This window comes from Oryzias latipes, chromosome 6 (genome assembly GCF_002234675.1).
Source record: "Oryzias latipes chromosome 6, ASM223467v1".
Lineage (NCBI taxonomy): Eukaryota > Metazoa > Chordata > Actinopteri > Beloniformes > Adrianichthyidae > Oryzias > Oryzias latipes.
In genome coordinates, this window is record NC_019864.2 from 29,168,806 (window position 1) to 29,183,552 (window position 14,747).

General features: G+C 42.7%; 1 protein-coding gene across 1 annotated transcript; it reads left to right on the top strand.

The window, feature by feature from the left end:
• Positions 1–807: 807 nt before the first annotated feature.
• wfdc1 (WAP four-disulfide core domain 1) lies at positions 808–11,453 on the top strand. Its single transcript, XM_004069843.4, has 6 exons — positions 808–1,226; positions 8,166–8,361; positions 8,450–8,533; positions 9,687–9,827; positions 9,946–9,996; positions 10,086–11,453. Exons 1-6 carry the CDS (start codon positions 1,134–1,136, stop codon positions 10,142–10,144), a joined length of 624 nt encoding a protein of 207 aa, XP_004069891.1. The 5' UTR covers positions 808–1,133; the 3' UTR covers positions 10,145–11,453.
• The last annotated feature ends 3,294 nt before the right edge of the window (positions 11,454–14,747 follow it).

A 14,747-nucleotide genomic window follows, 5' to 3' on the forward strand; every position in this document is an offset into this window, starting at 1 on the left:
CAGGGTCACCTAAAGGATAAATCACTTCAAAGCACATCTCCAAGTTTTTGATAAGAAATTCTGTGTAGACTGGTTCACTTATCTGATTTCCACACTCATTCATGCAGCCTCCGCCATCCCCGTCCTGCTACAACCCCCCCCCCCCCCCCCCCCCCTCCAATCCTCTCTTTCTCTTTACTCTGTCTTTTGTGTAAATGAAGCCGGGGGCCTCTTGGTGACATGAGCCCTGCTCCTGTAAAACTAATAAAGCCGCAGATTTGTGCAGGCTTAGCATTCTTTCAGAGCAAGACACTGAGAATGGAGCGAAGGGGAGGGGATGGTTTTTGAGGTAACGTTGAGGTTGGATGGGGTGGTGGTGGTGGTGGTGGGGAGGGGGGGGGTGTCCTAGTTTGAGAGGAAGCAACTTGGGAGATATGCAAGAAGAGAAGACCAGCGAAGCACAAGACGGAGAAAGAGAGGCCCCCTATTCCCTGAAATGCACCACATGCCTTCATTTTGCATGGGTCAGCGGCTCTGAAATCACACTGCAGCCTCTGCGGCACAAACGTTAAGTTACAAAACGGCACGGACAGGTTCACCCTTACAGGTGTTTACCTGCCGTAAAATCCCTAAGGGAGTATAAACGGCTGCACTTTTTTATGAAGCTGACGCTTGTGAAAGAAAACTTTTTTTTTCTTTAAAACATGCCCCCTCTGCACAATAACAATGCTGACAAATGTGCACCAGATGTGCTTTTAGATACAAGAAGAGGGCAAAGGGGAGGTCTCGCCCACACTGCCCTCTCTAACGCTCTCCCCCTCCCTGCATTCACCTCCCCTCCTCTCTCCCATGTGCCAGCAGACAGCTTCAGCGCTACCAGACAGCTCCCGTCCCTTCGCCGCCTCTATTCACCTCCTCTGGACTTTCCCCTTCCCCTTCGCCTCTCTGTCATTCCCATCGACATCATTCCTCAGCCGGATATCAAGGCAGCTCCTGTTGGGGCAGGAGAGAGGCTTGTGTAATCACCGGCTGCATGAGCACTGAAGACTCCACGCTTTCGCTCTGAGAGGACAAACTCTGGGATCAGAGAAGAAGATAAAGGGGGAACGAACTTCAAGAGCGAGAGACTGGAGTTTGGGTGAAGGACGCAGACCATGCCAGGCTCTGTGGTGCTGCTGCTGTCCCTGCTGGTGCTCTCCACAGGAAGTTATGCCAGAAGAATGAGGAAAAGAGGGCTCAGCCATAAGGTGAGGCACTTTATTTGACTTTCTTTTTCGGTTTGGAAGAATGTGGATTTCTGTCCATGTGGCTCAGACTGTCTCCCAAAGCAAAAGTGGTTGAAAGCTCAAAGCACCGCAGGACAAAACTGGTTCTGTTGCAGAGGCATGTTTCACACCTCAGAGCGGCATGAGGACTGAGGTGAGACATTGGTCAAGTGGAGCTGAGGCTTTTAGCTAAAAGGAAAAGGAAAAAAACGAGAGAGAAAAGCATAAATTGATCCAAGAGTCTAAACACACAAAAAAAAACATTGAACACATTTGGAAATGATCTATACAGAAAGTCAAAATAAGCTGACAATAAATACCCCATTATAAATGGGGGCTGTTACATATGTAAAATAGATTTATTATTTTCTGAATATAAAAAGTGAAAGAACTAATTATGTAGCTGAACTGCATAAATGCAGTATCTGCTACACACTTTGTGTGAATTTTTGCATTAAATCAAAGCAGGACGTCGATGCAGCAGGTTCACGTTGGTCTTATACTTAAATGCTCTCATGCTGTTTTTTTTTTAAATGCATAAAAAACCAAGAACGTCCACAAGTTTTGGGATTTTTACAAAAAAATGTGAGCACTGCATAAAATTGGACATATCGCTTCAAACCCACATGGAAAAGGTACATCTGTGCCTCTAGTTCCTACAACGAGAAGTGCGGGGAGTGCAACAGGTTGAATTAAGTTGCTAATTTCCAAGTTTCCATATGAGTAATTGTGGGGTATGCAGGAAATTCACCGTTGGTGTGCAAGACAGAGATGGGGTCTGTGCAGTGTGTTATTAGGGGAGGAACTGAACTTGCAGAACCGGGCCTCTGCGTGTTAACTCAGCTCAGTTGAGCTGATTGATCGCCTCTAACAAGGGCTCACTGTGGCGTGCTGCTTTCATCTCCTCGCTGCAACCTTTCATGCCTCAATGTTCTCACTTTCTGACTTGTTTATGCCCCGACTGGCCCATTCTCTGTCTCATCTTGATACTCCTGTCAGATGTGAAATCGTTATCCCTCCGCCCGTTCCCCGCCTGCCCGTGTGCACCGACCTCCGTTGTCCACACGCTCCTCGGGACGAGCCAGAAGCCCCGTCTTCCTGGCCTCTGCTTCAAAGCGGCTGTAATTGGAACACGCTGAGAAGGCTGTGGAGATGCAGTTTGAACCTTTTTCATCTCTGCATTGCTCATTTTTTTCATTCCCACACATGCAAACCCTCAATGTTTTTTCATAAAGGAGCCGTGCGGAAAGAAAAATTACAGTCGCCGAGAATTTAACGTAATGGCGAGTCTTGAAAAGAAAATTGGTGAACGGAGCACAAGCCAAGGCCACAGACCTGCACCGTATATGTTTGGCAAACTTATATTGGAGATTGTGTATCTAGATTACAAATGAAAGCTTTTAACCAACAACAACGTATTTTTTTAAACACATACGGGTTTCGTTTTTATAAGTTGTCTCGATGCAAATAATCACCAAAGATGTTTTCTCTTTACCAAATCAGAGGATATTGACAACTTTTGCACAGGTCCTGCATTATGAGTGAAGTCTCTGCAGGAAGATTTCCTGCAGAAACTGTCCATGCATTTTTGTACTGAGTTATATAAAGCCAACAGCACTGAGACATTTACATAAATCCAAACAGAAAACTTATAGACCAGCTGTGAGTTCTGTTCTCTCTTTTTTTTTTCCTTTGATTTGGCCCGAAGCTGCTATTAGAAGAGAAACTGTCTTTGTAGTGATGATGGGCTGAAGATTTTGGATGACAAACCTCAATTTTCAATCGCTCTACAGTCTGGAAACTTGGCACAAACCATCTGGTTTTTCAGGTTTGGAGCAGAATAGAAATAAAGCTGGAAACATGCACCGCAAAACAATGAGGGAGAGAATCTACTACATGCTTTTTGTTTTTCAGTTGCAAAAACCTCGCTGGTCAAAAAATAGATATTTTCCTCTACCATTTAACCAGAATGTGTGGATTATACAAACGATTTGATTTCCCTTTTTGAGCTTCCTCTTGACCTGATCAGTTGACCTTTGGTACTGAGCTGGAGGGGTTATGGAGAGGAGCTCAGAGAGGGACAGAAGAGCAGGTTCATCTCAAGTATTTCATAAAAAAAGCTGAGTTTTCTCACGTCCCGATCTCCCTTTGGTTCTGAAGGGATCCGCCACCTTGGTCTGCAGAACCACATGTGGCGCTTTTCTCTTTCTTCCATCTTCTGTAAGATCTTTTCATTATTAGAATAAATTTGAAGCAGCAATGTCCTGAAGAAAAAATGTATATACTTGGACATAGTTTTATTTGGATTTTTTTTCACTTGGACATAGTTATCCACTTTTTTCTGTTGGATAATTAACCAGTGAAGATCTGTTTATAGTCAGGTGAACAACAATAGTTGGAAGAAGAGAAGGATACCTACGGTGGCCCTGAGGGGCAAATCACATCAACAAAAAGCACTAAACCCAAAATCATTTTAAAGATTACAATAACTAGTATAAAAGCAAAAAAATTAAAAAATAAATAAAAGGGAAATGTTTTGGAAAAAATCAATTTTCAGAAATCTAAATTAAAGGTTAAGAAATGCAACAAATAAAAAAGTATATCTAAAAACGTGGTATTATGGGACATTGCTGATTGAATGATGACATTTAATCTTTGATGTTTGACTTTTTACAAATGCATCTTACTAATAACAGTTTTATGATGGCTTTTTAATTGTCAATGTGAAGTTTTTGCATCAACTGATTCGTTGGTGTGATTTGCACCTCAGGGCCACCACAGATACCAGCCCGCTAAAGCAGACTTGAGGTTTACTAAGATGAATTCCCTTTTTCCACTTGAGCTGTTTAAAAACAATTCTGGTTTCTGTTTGTAATTTACGTTTCTCTTTGTGCACAAAAAGCAAAAGTTTAGTTATAATCATAGTAAAATAACAGTTACATAAATACAAAATAGTGTAATAATTTATAAAGGTGATGTAAGACTTTGCTGCTCCTTCTGGGTTGTGGTCTGTAAAAAAAAGGGTCTGGATGGCTCTTAGTGTTGCCGACCTTGTAGGCAAGACATGTGTTAATCTGTTTGTTAAAAAACTTACCCCCTTCCTTATATAACCTCATATTACGGTGAGGGGGGTGGGGGGTTTAGCCTGCGATGCGCCTTGGGGGGGGGGCTACTTGGGAGTGGCCCCCCTCCTATGGTTGCCGTATGGAGTGGGCCCCCCCTCTTTCGGTTTTATTTGCACCTTAGACACGTAGGGTCCTTGGTAGGGGGGGTGCTTGGACATCACTGCCAGCAAGCAGCAGATGTCCTCCTGGCACCCTACCCGCCAATTTTAACCGCACCTTAGACATTTAGGGCCCCTTGGTGTGGAGGGTGAGGGGACATCACTGTGAGTAATCAGGAGATGTCCCCTTAGTGCCCTACTCGCCAATTTTAACTGCACCCCCCTTAGTACACACACCCCTCCCCCTTCAATATATACATTCAAACATAAACACACACACATGCACACAAACACCCTCTCAAACACCCATACACGCACACACATTTTACAAGGAAGGTGGGACCTGGGTCCATCTGTCCCCTACCCCGTCCCTGGTGGGGGGTGTGGGCCCCTTGGCGATGGCGGCCGTGTCCCTTGGGTGCCGGCTCCCTGGGCCCGGCGGTGCTCTCTCCGCACGGTGGGGGGGTTCATATTACACCTGAGCCGGGGGTGTTCGTGTCCCTGGGGGGTGGGTCCTGGTCCTTGCCCCTGGGCGCTGGGCCCCGCCAAACTTCCAACATGGCCGAGCCTGGTCGGGCCATATTTATAACATCCCTTATGGGCCGCCCTTTTTTCCCCGGGGTTCCCCCCTCCTGGGCGGGGGCGGCGGGCCCCTGCCTTGCTCCTACCTGGACCAACCGTGGGCCGGGTGGGTGGCTGCCTGGAGTGCGGAGCGGGTCTCCCTTGGGGGGTCCTGGCTCGTACCTGGGGTCGGGGCGGGGGGATGCCCGGAACTCCTGGGTGGTGGTGGGGTGCTCGTCTGGGGCTGTGGGCGTCCCTCTCCGGTGGGGCCCTGCGTTAGGCTCTTCCGGCGCGGCGGGGGGCTGCTTTCCTGGCTGGGCTGGGGCGGCGCTCTCTTTCCCTCTGCGCCTCCCTGCTCTCTGGCTCTGGGGGCCTCGCGGCGGTCCTGCTGGCCCTGGCCTGGGTGGCGGTCTTGGTCGCCCGGGGGGCGGTTGTTCCCTGCCTGTTCCCGTGTGGCGCTGGGGGAATTCCGGCTGCCGCTGCTGCTGCGGCGGGGGTATGGGTGTGGGGGTGGCTGGGCGCTCCTCCTCCTTCTTTTCACATTCCACCATCCATTTTAGAAGAACATAAACACTCACCTGAGCACAGGTGTTAGCTCACCTTTGCACTAATAGTTTGCATGATTGAATGAATGAAAGATTTCACACTAGTTGGTTTAAAGGCATAAGTATGCGTTCGTGAACACTATCTGTTTTGTGTACATGTTGACATGTGGACATTTTTGCAGCTAGCAGGTGTGTTGATAATATTTGAGTGTGTGTGAACAGGCCCCGCCCTTTTTGTACTACATTTGAACCGTACCGTAACGATAAACAACCAGTAAACCTGCCTGCTCTATGCTGCTTCATGGTCTTACCCCCCTTCCCCTCCTATTATCACCCTCCTACCCCCCCTCTCTCTAACGTCCCTCTCTCTTGTTCCCCTCTTTCCTTTTCCGTCCGGTCCAACACCAAAGATTTTCAAACATGATTGAAATTAATAAAGTTTGGCCTCAATTACAAAAGGGGTTTATTCAGACATACCTTTGGTTTGTCTGAAGATGAATAACCCCTCTTGTTAGAATAAAATATGTCCAACACAAGAGGCCCTCAGCTCTCATCTGTTTGCCTAGCTGTTGGACAGGACAAGTTAAAAAAAAAAAAAAAAAAAAAAAAAAAAAAAAACTAAATATTAAAAAAAGAGGATGTAAGAGCACATGTGCATCACTGAGCTGGAATAGGAAGTAGAAGCTGTTTTGTATTTGACCAGGCTCTGTGGATTTAGCCAGAAAAGAGCCTGATCCCAGCTTTAGGAGCAGTCGTGGAACCAGACAAGGTCTCCTTCTGTGTGCTTCACGAAAGTACAGAAAAGACAGAAGACTGAAAAAGAGGAGCTACTGAAGGCTAACAACACACAAACACTGCTTTTCAACACCATGCAGAGGGAAGAAAAGAATTCTAGAGGAGAGGAAGTGATGTGCCAGCAGATGAACATCACAGACAGGCCCGCTGGCGGCGCCTGTACGGCTGGGCAGACAGGAGTGTAAATAAACACTGTGGAACATCACAGGGATGTGAGCAGGACCGTCTGATAAAGCTCAGGATCAGAGCACCGCTGGCGGCTCAGCATGCAGCGGCATGAAAACAGAGGACAGGCGGCACATTTGCCTGGAGAGTGAAGGGAAATAAGTGAGCCGTTCTAACTGGAAAGTTAGAATGTTGTTGTTATTGCCAAAACCAAAGAGTCCCTTTATGTGTTATTCACACAATACTGCAACACAAACAGGAAGGCCACTCGTGAACATTTGGGATTGCAGGAGACACCGATCGGAAATGAGACAAGGGGAGGGGACTGTGCTCGTTATGTAATTATCCAATCAGAGCAGACTTTGTGTAACCCATTCATTAATCTAATTAAAGTCAGAGACTTTTGTCTGCTGGTAAGGAGCAACAACTGTTGTTCTTTCCTTAATGTCAATTGCACTAACAAATGGTGTTTGTGCGAAAGGCTGTGGAGAGCCGCTGTGATGTGGATTTAGAAACAGGAGGCAGAGATGAAGATTTTCCAGAATGGGAAGGATCAGGAATGAATTCCTCAGAATTCATGGCAGATGTTTTGGCGATGAATCCAGGGAAGCAGATGGAGATGGTTTGGACAGAGGAGGGACGGTGAGCATGTTGGAGCTACCAGGAAAGAGGAGGTTCACGGATGTAGAGCAGGTGTGAGTGAGGAGGATGCAGAGGAGAAAGTTAGCCTGAAGCAGATGGGATTCACTGTGGCGCCCCCTAAAGGTAGCAGATGAATAAAGGTTAACATCACTCTTGAAAATAGCACTAAGTACTAAACCAACAAAACAAGACATGACACCTTAACCATTTGAAACAGCTAACAAACACTTCAGCTTCTTCCAAGGTTTTACCACACATCAGGGCCGCTTACTTCACATTCGGTAACAAGTAGGAAAAATCAAACGTCAGACTGTAAACAGTGATTGCAGCATGAACGGGGCCTCCTTCCAGACTGCAGTCACTTCCTGTTTGCTCCCTGTGGTGGACCTCTATGTGTTGAAGGATCAGTCAAACAAAGGCTTTTCCTGGCATCCCTACATCTGAGCAGCACTTTGAACCCACAGTCAGAGACCAAACATCCGTCAAAGACGCAACAAATTCAGCTCATCTTTAATCACCCAGAGTTTAGGTCAGAAAAGGACTTTCAAAGAGTCGAGCTCGTCAACTTTTGCATCTTTCCTCTGCAGAGACGTTCAGAGGATCTGAATCACAGAAAATAAAGACAAACAGAAAAGCTTCCACATCTCATTTAACCTGTTCATTTAAAACAAAGAAAAATAAAAAAAAAACATCACAAAATGTGTTAGTTTAAAACTGTAATAGATTTAAATGGAAGAAAACAAACTGAAGTTCTTTACTTTCAAACTTGTCACGAGAGAAAAGAGGCTTTCTTATAATTTTCTTAAAGTTAACGTCCCGTTAGCTGCCACGCACCTCTTTTTTGTATATTTATATATATTTATGTGCTGCAAAACCACTGCTCCTGTTTCTCATGTTCTTCATATCACCTATAAATACAGAAAACAATAAAAATCTTTGCACAATAGAGGAAAAACAACCCTTGACCCTCTGTTTCTGTTGTATGACTAGGACTACGAGTACCCTGGTCATCCCCAGTCCACCCACCACCAGAAGAATGACAGATGTCCACCTCCGCCGCAGATGCTGCCCGAGCGAGCCTGCGAGGTTCCTGGCTGCCGCTCAGACTCCGAGTGCGAGCGCCACAAGCGATGCTGCTACAACGGCTGCATCTACGCCTGCTTGGAGTCAGTTCAGCCACCGCCAGGTCAGCTGGATCAGGGGAAACTGGCTCTACGTTTCCAGAAAGGTTTGATTTCAACAACAGAAGATGAATTTCTTTGTGTTTGGAGCAGTGCTGGACTGGCTGGTGCAGCCTAAGCCTCGATGGCTGGGGGGCAACGGCTGGCTGCTGGACGGGCCTGAGGAGGTTCTGCAGGGTGAGTAGACACGCTAAGAGTCAGAAAATCAATGAATGCCACATATGGCTTTTCCAATCCAACCTCATCCTAAGATTTAGGACCTCTACTCCATCCGTCTATCCTCAGAACCCGCTGAATCCCTTTCAGGGTCACGGGGTCACTACTGTTGGGTGAAGGCGGGGTACACTCCTAACAGGTTGCCAGTCTGTCACAGGGCAACACAATCGCACACACACAGTCACACCTAGGTGAAATTTAAAGACACCAATGGAGCTATAGGCATGTTTTTGGACCATAAGGTTAAGCCAGAGGAAACCCATGCATGCACAACACAAACTCCACACAGAAAGGACCCAGCTGGGATTTAAACCAGGGCCTTCTCGAGCGCCAACCACTGCACATCCCTGTACCCTGGAATTCTACCAATTGTTTTTTTTATAACATTTTAAAAAAAGTCAGATTTTGTCTCTGATTTTGGTTCTGGAGCATGACGCAATCCTTTTTTCTAACTTATTGAGAATAAAAAGCTTAATTTTGTCCACCATGCTAAGTTTTTATGCTTTTTTAGCAAAAATTATTGTATGTATGTGAGAAAACAACAAAAAAAGCTGCACACAAGTATTTCATGACATGTTTTTATGCAAGCCTCTTCAAAAAAATCTTTTTTTTTTTTTTTCTTAAATATTACAGGTCTTCAGTCTGGGCTTTTTTTTCTACTAACTTCTTTAAAACTGTTTTTTCTGGCGATGCTTGACATCCATCCCTTAAGAACTGCTTCTATTTTTCCGATATTTCTCATTCCTCAATAGACCTGAAACTGTCAAAAAAAGCTCTATTCCCAGTGGTAAACTTTGTCAATTTTTTACTGCAAAAATTGAGCTCAAACTATTTTTTTGTTTTATAATAAAAATCCAACACGTAGAGACAAAAAAACATGTACAAATACCACCGGAAAAAAGCAAAGACCAAGTCTTAAAAGAAACAGACGAAAATACTGCACTATATTGGATAAAACATATCAACCTGTAAGACCCTAGTTATACAAAAGTGGATAAAAACTACGGATTGATGGATGGAAGTAATAAAAATTAAACGAAAATCCACAAAAGTTCTTGATTCTACTTTTTCTGTTGCCGTGTATTCTTCATGGTTTGTGCGTTTTGCTCCTCAGCTGAGGCCTGCAGTACAACAGAAGACGGAGACGAGCCTCTCCACTGCCCCACAGGTTATGAGTGCCACATCATCAACCCGGGAAACCCTGAAGCTGGTATCCCAAACAGAGGCCAGTGCATCAAGCAGAGGGCCAACTCTGGTATGACAAACAACACTTTTTCTTTTTTTTTATTACCACATTCTACTCACACTGCTTCCTTTTTGGGTGCAGCTTCTGTGAGATCGGATTTTTGTCATTCAGTTCTTTTTTGTTCCAGATGCTCGCGGTCTGAGACACAAGTACTTCAAGGACTACAAAGACTACTTGGGTAAAGGCTTTGAAAATAAAAATAAATAAAAAATGTGACCCCAAAAAAAGATACTTTTGTCAAAAAATGACATTTTCTGTCCTTCACAGGTTCCAGCTCCACCAATGCTGTCGGCTTTGAAAAACATCACAACAAACATCTGGGCTAAAATGTGTCAGCAGTGTCATTTTTTTTTTTTAACCACAAGGCCTTTTTTCTCGGCAGTTCCCACATGAACATGTTCAACAAAGCCTCCGACATCAAATCGTTCTGGTTTGATCTGCTCAGGCCTGAACCAAGACCAGATCTGACTTGTTTTTTTTTAAAGACAAGCCACCACGTCGTCTTCTTTGCAAAGTCTCATGACAAGTTGGAGGCAAAACTCACGTCTTCATACATTATTCAGCCAAATTAACCATATAGATGCATATTTATCTGAACAAAATATAGAGTATCAAATGAAAAGACCAAAGCTGTAAATGTTTAGCACAAAAAATAGCTTCTTTTTTTTAAATTTTAAGATAAATGAAATAAAAAATATGAGGATTTGAGCCTAACACAGCTATAATTAGGTTTTTCAGATGATCTTCTCCTCTATAAATTTAATGTTCAAGCATGCTCTATCGCTTGTTACCCGTACTTTTACCAGGTAAATTTGCTCTGGGTGCTGGGATTGATCAATAGTTTATTTTATAGAGGAAACTCCCTGCAAGCATTAAGTTTTATGTTAAGCTGATATTTTTTTGAAAAAGGAAAAAAAAAACTGTACTTCTTTATTAAAATGTTTGTGCCCATCAGATTATTTCTCAGTTTACAAGAAGTCTGTGCTCTGACCTTAATCTGAGGTCTGTCACATCCTAAACAAATGAGAACAAAGAAATCTGCTCATATTTGTTGCATTAAAACTTCCACAATCATCTTTATTCAGACTTTCTTGTATATTCTTCATAGAAATGTCCGTTCAAAAAATTTCTAATTTACAGATTATTTTCATCCTTTGGTTTAAGGTTCAAATAAGACAACCTTTCTTTCTCAGAGGGATTAAAAACTCTTTGAAGATAAAAGAAATACGCCTGATTCTTGTTCTAAAGTAAAACTCTTCGTAGTATTTAAATATTCTGTAGATTTTGAGACAAAATGTGTACATCTTTCAGTTTTTGGTCATAAATTCTAATATTCATCTGGTGCTTTCATACAGAGGAATAAGCTGAAAACAGGAAACATTAAACCATTTTCTGTAACCGGTGCTTTTTATTCTAAATAAACATTATTAATAAAAATATTCCGTCTTTATTTGCTCAAAAGCATTTAAAGACCCACTCTGATGAAAACTGTGTTTTTGGTGTTTTTATCTTGTTCTTGTGGCATTTTTCTGATGATGAACATAAATGAAAAAGAATAATCTCAAAATGTAACTACATAGTATTTTTTCTTTTAAATCTTAAACAAAAAAAAGCTGTTTTAAGAACGTTGTATTTGTGACGTAACTCAAGCTCCCTGCTCTGCTCCATCCTGATGGATGGAAATAAATAGATCCATGAACGTCTTTGTTTTTCTTGTCTGAGCTGGAATACCAATTAAAACTGTACGACTCCAGTATTGCTCGCCATTTTTGTTATACTGGTAATATTAGGTTGAAGATGTGAGGGGCTGTAAGTTTCTGCTGCTCTGCAGAAACTATGTCCTAGAAAACAACACAGGTTCTTTGATTTTGGCTAAAAACAGCATTATTATAATGAAAAGACCACCGGGAATGTTTCCAAATAGAATTGGAGTGGGACTTTTAAGACAGTTACACCTGAATACGTGTGAAATAAGAATCAAATACTAATCTTTAAAGGAATTAGACAACAACTCTGCACTAAGCAGAGTCGCACAAAATCTCGCTTTCAAAGTAAAATGCACACACTGCTGATTAGAGTTAAGAAATTCTAGTTTGAACAAAATCTTTTGAAATTGAACATCATCTCGAATAACTCAATAAATTTTGTATATTAAAGTTTTTAAGGTTGCACTGCTTTTGGCTTAAAGAAAAATCAGCAAAGTGGGTCTGTGAAACAGACAAGAATGTGATGTACAGGAAATGACCACAAGATGTCCCTGTAGCTTACAGAAAATCCACAGGAGCAGAAACTATAAACTTTGTTTTCTGAATGGGTTTTCATTTTTCAATGTATATATTTATTCTGTTCTATTCTATTTAGGCTTAAACTGATGCTTATATCATCTGAATTCCTTCAGTAAGGAGCTGGTTAAACATTCTTTTGTCTTGTTGTTGATTTGTTTACTTCCTTGCTCTTAAGCCGCATGTCACCTTTTCCATGCTGATGCGTTGACCGTGTTTTTGTTGGGTGACAGAACGCCTCCGAGCAACCAGACACCCTGCTTTCATCTCACAGCCGTAAAATAAAAGTTATTTGAGCGATTGTGCGAGCTCAGCAGAGGTGATTTATGAAGGAACATTCCCTGCCCTGTGATGTTCCTGGCCAGGATCTCTAAACCATCTGAGAGGTGTCCTGTTCCCATTTTTTCCCAAGAGGAAAACTACTAAACCCCCGGGTGGGTGTTCAGCTCTGACACGCAGGTGACCCCCATCGTGTTTTCTTCTTGGAAAAATCCGAGAGCTCTCAGCTCAGCCGCACATGGGCAGATCCTACTGCCTGCCGGCAATGCAAGTGTGTCCTCTGTAGAGGACTTTTCTGAACCTAAATATCTCCCATCCACTGCATATTACTCAAATACCTCCTTTTGTTCTCTACAGAGGACATTTGTAAAGGGGTGGGGATCTGGGACTTGTAGTTTTTGGTGAATTGAGAATGTTTTTTTAACAGAACATAATTTTGTTTCTGGTAGTCAGGAGGAGATTCTGGTTCTGGAGCTTTAGGCTCACTCGGGCTCAAAGTGGGTTCCAAGAAGCGAATAACAAAGCAAATTGCATAAATTAGAAGCTGGGAATATCCATAAAAGTGGTTTAAATTAGGAAAGCGTCGTTAGCGAAGAGTTAGCTATGATAAAAAAAGCGATTTCTAGCTTTGAAAACTGACGGAGATCAAAGTTTTGGCAGGAAAACAACCTGAATTTAATAAACACGTCTTGTAATGTTGAGCGGCTAGAATGTATTCATTTTCTTCTTTTCCAATTGTTTTTTACTCTATTTATATTAAAGTGAGCCGTCTGCACACTTTTTTTTGTTTGAGTCTCTTCCACTGGAATCACTAATTTGTTATTGAATCTTTTTATCACAGAGTTCTGTTACGTTCATGTTTGACAAACAGTTTAGAGCATTAAAAAAATATATGTCAGTGACTCAAGTTTTTTCTTTTAAAAGAAGAGTTAGATATCATATATTGATATTCAAAATGTGGATCCACAGCTTGTCAAATCTTTTTTTTAGGTTTTGCTAAGTAATAACCCAGTTTACAGGCTGGATTTCTTTTAGAAATCCTTTTGAAATAACATCTTTACCTTAGTTTTCTGCTTAATGAGGAGTCCTCACTTAAAGTTCCTTAGAAGGCAAATATGCTCCAGTCAAGTTGTAAAAGTTTGTGTTATCAGAAAGTCTTTGAGTTTTAATAGTAGTCAAACCTTATTTGAAATAGTTTTCTTGTTATTTACATTAATCTGAAAGACTAAACATGAAAAACTGTGGACAACAGCAGAAAAATTTGCTTACAAAGAGGGAAACAAATACATACTTAAGTTCCTTCTATTATTTTCTTTTGTTTATAAACCAAAAATTGTTTTTATATATATTTTTATTATAGAAATAATATTTATTTAATTGTTCTACATTTAAAATGTCTAATTAAAAATTGTTAATGTGACAGTACTAAATTCAGTTTTTCAATACCAAAAATCTTAATTTGTTCTTATGATAAATAATGCAGGTTTACAGGAGAAGCAGCAAAAAAACTTCCAAAAACTCAACAATAAATGAGTTAAGGTCTGTCTCTGTTCACAGCAGAAAAGGCTAAATAAATTATTCATAATTTTCTACAAACAATTACAAGAGAAAGCATATTTTCAAAAACTTCTAAATTGTGACCTGAACAACAGCAGAGGAAGATTCTTCTGGCGTTAGATGCAGACCTGTGGAGGATTATTGGTTGTCAGGGCAGAGCCATGCATTTGGGCCGCCCACTGTGGAGTGTGTCACCCTTTAATTCTGATGAGCCCGGGCCTGATTGGGTTTCTCATCACAGCTTTGTCCCCACTTGACACCTGACCCACTGAATTAAAGCGGGTCATTCAGAGGAAGAGCTCCCTTCTGCTGCATATCAGTTGTCAGAGAGCTCAGGGCTCTGGCCAAACTCTGCTCATCAGTGGGTTTGCAAGAGATATGTTAGAACCAACATACATATTTGTCTCTGTATGAGGACATGTATGTGCTGTCACGCTTTTATTGTTGACTCAGCACAGCTGTGTGATGTGTGCCGCCGGCAGGCTTGCAGCAGCAGCGGTCACATGGCCAGCGCCTGTCAACGTCCGAGCCTCAATGTGGCTCCGAAATAGTCCCAGGCATGGCAGCACCTTCAGCACCACGGATGATTTATTCACACGGTCCTCACAGGATCATGAAAGCCTTGGACAGGGTCCGGTTCGCGCAGCCGAGGCCGGTGCTGGTCAGACCGCAGGGGAAGGGAGGGAGCTGAAGACAGGTGACGGCAGACACTCGGTCTGAGAAACGTCCCCTGGACTACAAGGAATGCTGGGTAGAAACAGCCCCCCCAGGGAGTTTGGTTAATGAGTGCATGGATTGGTTCCGCCAAGTG

What these genes read in the sequence shown, in the direction of transcription:
- wfdc1 (XM_004069843.4), top strand. Translation starts at nt 1,134, where the DNA reads ATGCCAGGCTCTGTGGTGCTGCTGCTGTCCCTGCTGGTGCTCTCCACA. An exon ending in GCCTGAGGAGGTTCTGCAGG is followed by an intron (nt 8,534 to 9,686) that starts GTGAGTAGACAC and finishes TTTGCTCCTCAG; the next exon opens with CTGAGGCCTGCAGTACAACA. An exon ending in CAAGCAGAGGGCCAACTCTG is followed by an intron (nt 9,828 to 9,945) that starts GTATGACAAACA and finishes TTTTTGTTCCAG; the next exon opens with ATGCTCGCGGTCTGAGACAC.